Source organism: Chaetodon trifascialis, chromosome 16, assembly GCF_039877785.1.
Source record: "Chaetodon trifascialis isolate fChaTrf1 chromosome 16, fChaTrf1.hap1, whole genome shotgun sequence".
NCBI classification, from domain to species: Eukaryota; Metazoa; Chordata; class Actinopteri; order Chaetodontiformes; family Chaetodontidae; genus Chaetodon; species Chaetodon trifascialis.
The window spans coordinates 17,434,861-17,442,186 of NC_092071.1; the positions used below are offsets into that span (position 1 = coordinate 17,434,861).

Sequence of the window (7,326 nt, forward strand, 5' to 3'; positions counted from 1 at the left end):
ATTGCACAGATGTGCTGTGCCAAATAAACGAGGAACTGAAATGTCCTGGAACCACCCAAATCTGCACCCACTTAACGTTCTGCTCACACCTGCACTTCATTTACTCCACTGACACAGATTTATGTTCTGTGGTCTTCAGGGGACATAGTAGTACAAACCAGTGCAGTGATAAGGACAACACTACCTGTCGTGAATCTCAGATATGTCTCTTAGGTGAAGCTGCATTGGAACATTTCTACAGCAGGTCCATGCATTGTATGAGTAATCTGTAGACCGACACAGTCAGGGGTGAATTTCCAGACTATATGAGTAAGCACCTTCTCTATGGCACATTAGACCTTTCAGCTATAGGACACACAGTTAGCTTCATCATTCACCTGAGCAACCTTTCACAAAAGGCCACACAGAATGTGACCCAAGACAGTGCAAGTCCATTACAGCAAAGTGCAAGCACGGTCTGATAAATTATAGCAACACTTATGAAGGACTATAAGAAACCAGAGACCAGCACAATGAGTTCATGAGATCAAAAAGAATATTAATTCAGATATGTTTGAGGATACAAAAAAAAAGTTTATTGTGGACGTTTTTATGCATTTGAAACCACACAGTAGGCCTACCTAAGCAATTACAGGCAATGTTAAAGCTGCAAAAGATTATATTCAAGTAACAAATGTGTTCAATTAAGGCAGACCTCATGAATAAATGAAGAACTTTCGTCTCCCCAAGCGGCCTGGCACAACATCTTATATCAAGACTAAATTAACCAACTATGAATTGGCGTGTTGGCTTGATGCAGTCATGATTTCAGACAGCAATTAATGGATGTGGAGCATCAAATCCATTGTAACGTTACATCATGATATCACAGTCGATATCTTTCTTGATGCACTTGAACTGAGGAGACTATGGGTCGAAAGCTCACATCCCAGTGTGTTTTACTCCAGCTAAATGTGAGGCGACACTTCATTTCAACCACAACATTAGAATAGAAATGTATGGATAAACTTACCGTAGGTTTTGGTGTACAGAAGTCCACAGAGAAAGAAATACTGTAGAGGACCCATTCTGGCATATTGGCCCCGTGAGCTATCGGCGCATGAATTCCTCCTCAAGCGAAAAAAAAAACCCCCCAACAATCAATTAATCAGTCAATCCTGTTTACACTCGTGCGGCTTTGTGACAATTTGCTGCCTTAAGTTAGTGAACTAAAACAACCAAAACAGTTATTTCAGCTGCTGAAAGACCTCATCCTCATGCCCATTCTTCTTCCTCTCCAAGAGCGCACCAGTAAGCAGTGGTCTGTCGACTCGCCGACACGTTGGGAAATTTCTGCAGTCACCAACTGCAAACATCACCGACGCCCAAAGACACTCCAGTTACCGATGGCTTTCCCGGTCCGACCGCATTTCTCTGGCACTTCACCGGGTCCCGGTGCAGGGAAACGCATCCATCCTCACGCGGGACAAGTTGGGAGATGAGAGGTGGAGATGGGATTCAGTCAGAGGTGAGAAGCTACGCGGTGCCGCACAGCACAGCCCCTCCTCTCCACTCCGCTGCCCTGGGAGAAACTAACGGCGGACGGAACACACACACGCACACACACAATAGAGCTGAGCACTAAAACTCAGGAGTGATTCACACTCTGGACAATTGGATTCTGATAATGACGCTCATTAGTGTTTCCTTCCATTTTTTTCTGGGAGATAATTTACCAAAAACAGCTGATACTTGGCAGCATGATCAATATGCGTTGAAATTAAAGTATGCTGCTCCGGTCGCTGTGTCGCTCAGGTTCTTTCTTTCTTTCTTTCTTTCTTTCTTTCTTTCTTTCTTTCTTAACATCGTCATGGATGGATTTTTGCAAGTAGTATTTATTTGTATTTAATTGCATGGCTGTCCTCTTTACCTCACAAATAACAGAACAAACAAACAAACAAAAATCCCTAATGGTATCTCATCTGTTTTACACGCAGCATCAGGACACTGTCCTGTACGTCACAGTCTCCCAGGTTTACTTAAATCATTCTGTCAATCAGGGCAATCCAATTAAAAGAAAAGAAATATCCCCAAGATAATACTCTGGTCTGCAGCATTATTACTGTACCTTGAATTACAATAGATCTGTCACAAGAGCCATTTGGAATGTCCAGGGGACAAACATGCTGCTTGTGTCTTGTAGATCTGACCAAGCAAATTTGCTGCATTATGTCCACACCGTCCTGCCAAAAATCAGTGTGTTAAGTCAAAGAATTTAAACAAAGCACCCCAGTTTTACTAGGCGGCATTTTATTTTCATGTTCATGGTTGAAAAAGCCATTCCAAAGGTGTGCAGCTGTGTAATAAAATGAGACTCCATTCCTGCCCACTGCCTCAGGTGCTTATCCTGCCTTGTCATCAATACTGTTCAATATTGTCAATAGCATTATAAATGCAGTGCCTCGCAATGAGACGAAAATGAGACAGGCTGCAACGGGGGGTATTGATCCAGAGGGTGAAATTAAACCATTTTTGGCACAGTGTTCACAGCACTAGATCGAATAATAATTGTGGACGATGGCTAAATCGAGTCTGTGTGAAGGGGGTGTAAAGTGAACACAATCATTTAAATTGGATGGATCTCATCCATCAGAGAATGATGTTTTCAATAGAATGTTCCTGCCTGATTGTTCTTATGTCAGCTCTGCTCAGTCCATGGTGCCGTGAGGACATCTTGTCTCAAAAGCTTTTTGTTGACGTTTCAACAGTGCAAGCCTTGAACAAAATTGAAGTGCTGGAATATATAAGTGTCATTTTTGAGAAAAAGAGCACAAAGACACAATGCAGTGGAGGATTTAAGTAACGTGTCACCAATTGTTTTTCAGACAGAGAGTGACCTTAATCCACTGCACAGCCATGTCTTTTAGAAGTGCAAGGAGGTAATAAATAAATAGGCTTTGCAAGGAATTAATAACCTCACAAAATCCATCAAGGTGAACTTTTACAATCTGAGAAGGAAACCTCAAGAACACGTTGTACCAAATGACCTAACACACTGCTATTCATCATAAGCACTTACTGTTAAACACATGTTAGTATCAATCTCATGTCTCTTCCCAGAGAGACTTGGGAGAGTAATAGACATAGTGGACAACTGCAATGGACCTATGCCAAAATGGTAATGTCAGTGCCTAGAGACAAGTATTCATATCACGTATATTACTACCATATAATATTCAGGCTAGATGCTGAAAATGTGATGATTAATGAGCTTCATCCAGTGACACTGTCACAGTTAAGAGTTATATGACACGACAGTGTGACCGCTACTGTGTATGGTGAAACAATATTGGTAGCTAGTATTATATCAACAGACAAGATCTACTGTAAATAACACAAATGGGAGTTTTTAGAATAAAGCATTAGCATGTCACAAGATTTGGTTACACTGTCATGTCCAGAGTTTGCATTTCTGGTAGCCTGCTGAGGGAACACTCTAAATGGCTAGGGTCAATTCACAGGCCCCTTACTTATCATGTAAAATGCTATAATAAGTCAATAAAATATCATATGTATGTTCAAACACTCCTTGTTGTCTCACTGCACTTACATTGTATAAAATCAGACCAGTATGATCTATCAAATGTAACTGGTGTTTTTGTGCAGAGTGACTGAATAGATGCCAATCATTTTTGACTCGCTTATGGCAAGAAGACACAAATTGACAAACCTTCTGATAAAAGGTATGATGCAACCTGGAAAAGAGCCCTCATGTATTATGTTTAGGAGGCTGAAAATAGCATTATAATAGAGAAATCCAGGAGAAAATGGCATGTGGCATGAGTAATTGCATAATGGCATTTGAAGTCTAGCATAAGGTCAAAAAAGAGAATGTGCGTTTACTGAGTGAGGTGATTTGATGTTTATCTTTGAAGTTGAATAAGATAAGAGAGGCAGAGAAAGACTCTCTCCTCACACACTGAGACAGTCATGTTTCCAGGCAACGTAAGATTCCGCTGCCTTTCTTTCGCAAACCAAAAGCAAAAGGGCTACTGGCTCTCATTAATCTACCTCTCTCTCCCTCTCTCCCTCTCTCTCTCTCTCTCTCTCTGTTGATCACACATAGACAGTGTCAAGGTCACGAGTTTTGTCCGCACCATTACCTACTCATAAGCGTGTTTGTCCAAGCCAGGAGCGTTGGAGGTAACAGATGGTGTGTGTGACAGTGTGTTCAACACCAGGCATGCTCAGCCTTACTGAGAGTAGACAGAGTAGACATGTGTCCTGACCACGAAGCCCAAACCTGTATACAAGTGACAAACGTGTGTCTAACAGCTTAAGGTGTTCAGCCCAGTGGATGCCTGAAACAGAGTCTTGAAATATACACCAGTAATTTGAGCTTTTTCATATCATGCACAAGAGAAATGTAAAGCCACGGCGAACAGTTTTAGCCATGGCCACACTGTCACACAGCATTTTAAATTGCAGCATCAGTATATTTGACCACTGCTGTCATGGTCGGGCTTATTTCCCAGTATAATAATGGGATGTGCAAAACAGGAAGTAAATAGCATTTTGCTTTAAAATTTGCTCAACCAATTTGTGAGCTGCAGTGGCGAGCTGACAGCACCGTGCTTACTTAATATACAACATATTAACAGTGTAATAGAAACGGGGCTTTCGCTTTGACAATTTTCCATGTTAGAAGACTTTCAATAAAGCCATTTATCTTTTTTAAGTACCCAGCCCTTTTCCTTGCCATCAATAAATAATGCATTTTTATATATTTTTCTTTTTTTTTCATATTATTGCTCCCTTACTTTATTGTGCTCCAGTGTCTTCCCATTCAACATCAAATAAAGGACAAAGGAAAAACTCTGTATATTGTTCCACTGTGACCGTAAGCTCCATTTAGCAGGCTACTGGTCTCAGTTCATCATATTAGAGTGCAGATCACTGAGTCACTCTGGTCCTCAAGTTGCTCCACGCGATAAATAAAGATGAGCTGTAAATTATTCCATATAAGATCAATTATGTTGTAATGTATTTTACAATCCATCACTTGCAGTGACTTAGGCCTTTGGTGGCTGTGGTTAGTTTCCGCCTTTGCGCATGTCCCCCTATTGTTCAGATTGGCTGAGTTCCAAAAGTTATTAATAATATGGATAATGTGTGGGGGCGTTTTCATGGCAGCCAGGGAAATGTGTTCCTTCTTACAAATGCAACATGAGATAGTTAGGGGCAAAGACAGACAATGCAAGCCTACTGTGTAAGTGGGCATGGTGCAGCTGACTGTTCAGGGGGGAAATCCCGATGGTGGATTTCCTGCTTGAACAGTCCCAACACAACACTGCACAGCAGACTTTGAACCAAGTCATGAAAACTGGTGGCCACATGGCAGACTATTGTATTTGGACAGTATTACTTTGATACTGTAAAGCCTTTCAGGTTAAAACAACACAAGTTGGCTCGTCATATTCCATTGGCTGGTCACCTGCAGCAAGAGAAGATGCAAAATCAACTGATGGGCCAGTTCTCTCAGAAAATCCAACAGATGCCTCTAGGTTGTGTGCTGCTGCCAGCAAACACTAGCTTTTACCTTCATGCGCCAATGGCCTTGTTGGTGAACATAAAGATTTTGAAATATTTTACACTCTGTATGTTTAGTGTTAAAGGTCCTTGAAAAAGGAAACCTTTGGGTTTCTTGAAGACCTGCTTAAAGTGGAAAAGAGACCATTGGCAGTGGCACTACATGCACTTACTAACCTTGCCTTTATATCGTACATATTTATGATTTCAATGTCTTGATTAGCCTATAGAGGCTTTATGGAACAGCAAAAACTGCAAAGATGATTCTAAGGTGTTGAATATTGCAATTACCAGGCATGTAAAGAAGACTAGAATATTTCACTTTTGATCAAGTGCAAGAAACTTACTGAAGTAAAAATATACTTAGAACTAAGTGAAAAGTAGGTCAGTTCAAATGTATGTGAAATGTACTGCACTACAGTTTGAAAAGGAAAAGGCAGATATTAAATGATGTATAGGGCGATGGTGTTACATGATAGACCTCTTAAATTATAAACTGCATTAACATGTCAACGTATACATGTCACACAAGAGCTCTTCTCTCCAAACCAACAATATATCCCTTTTCCATAGATGGCACTTTGCAGCCTGTGCATAAAACTGACTATTAATCTTCCTCAGTACAAACTTACCAGACTTAACCAAAAATCAAGCAAAACTCAACCAACTGAACAAAAATAAAAATCTGCACTTCATATAGAACAGTAGAATAAATCATCACCCAGGCAGACAATATACTCATATTTAAATAATAGAAACTCTGTGTGTAGTGCACACAGGCAAACAACACTGCCTAGCAAAGTTGACATTCTCCTTGAAGAGAGAGTTACAACCAGAGAGTTTGTTGTTGTGGGCTGCTCATCTGTCTGAAAGTCATTCTGTGAGCCCTGAGCACCACGAAGTCCTGCGCAATCGGCTCTAGGTTCAACTTCTTTGCTTTGATCATTCTGGACGTGTAATATAGCCTTCCAGTACACTCAGCCTTTGTGTCCCATTGTCATAGTTTTCACACATTTTGAGCTGAAAGAGCACTCAGCAGTCACTGTGACATGGGTAAGTCAAAAACACCAGAGAGATCTCACACTGAAAGTAGAAGTTCCTTTTAGCATTCAGCATATGAGCCAGACCCGGTGAGCGTCTGCTGGGTCACCGAACATCGTGGGCGTGTTTGAGCTTGGTCACTTAGCATGCGCGCAGGGTGGTGCATTAAACCAGTCATTAATGAAGGTTTTTACCTTTTCTGATGTACAACAATGCTGCCCGTAATGATCTAATTCTTTATTATATAGCATGGTTTTACTGCTCACAAACTGCTAAGGCAGGCCCGGTCTCACATCCCCCGACTCTCGGCCAGTCAAGTTTTACATTTATAACATCCGGATTGTCAGCTGAGAGCTGAGTGTCACTTCTCTTTACCTCTGCAAACACACCAGCAGCTTCCTCTCTGCTGCAGCTGCTGATTCGGATCCTCTTTTTTGCCATTGTCAGTCTGCTTGCTAATACTTTTTATATGTGACTTTTGTTTTCACTCTGTAACAGTACAACAGTACAACACCTCAGATAACAAATATTCAAAAGGTCAAGCGTGTGGGATTTAAGGGGATCTATTAGCAGAGATGGAATATAACATGCACAATTATGCTGTCGTTGGTGTACAACCACCCAGAAATAAAAATAATTGTGTTTTCATTACTTTAGAGTGAGACCTTTAGACAGAGGAGTGGGTCCTCTTCCAGCCTGCAATGTTGCACCACCATA

General features: G+C 41.1%; 1 protein-coding gene across 2 annotated transcripts in view; it reads right to left on the bottom strand.

The window, feature by feature from the left end:
- LOC139344508 (roundabout homolog 2-like) overlaps positions 1-1,573 on the bottom strand; it is a 76,202-nt gene extending 74,629 nt beyond the window's left edge. For both annotated transcript variants that reach the window (XM_070982756.1, XM_070982754.1), the window contains exon 1: positions 1,013-1,573. In XM_070982756.1, the coding sequence (XP_070838857.1) occupies positions 1,013-1,067 (55 nt within the window). In that variant the 5' untranslated portion in view covers positions 1,068-1,573. The remainder of the gene's footprint in view (positions 1-1,012) is intronic.
- Between the last annotated feature and the right edge of the window lie 5,753 nt (positions 1,574-7,326).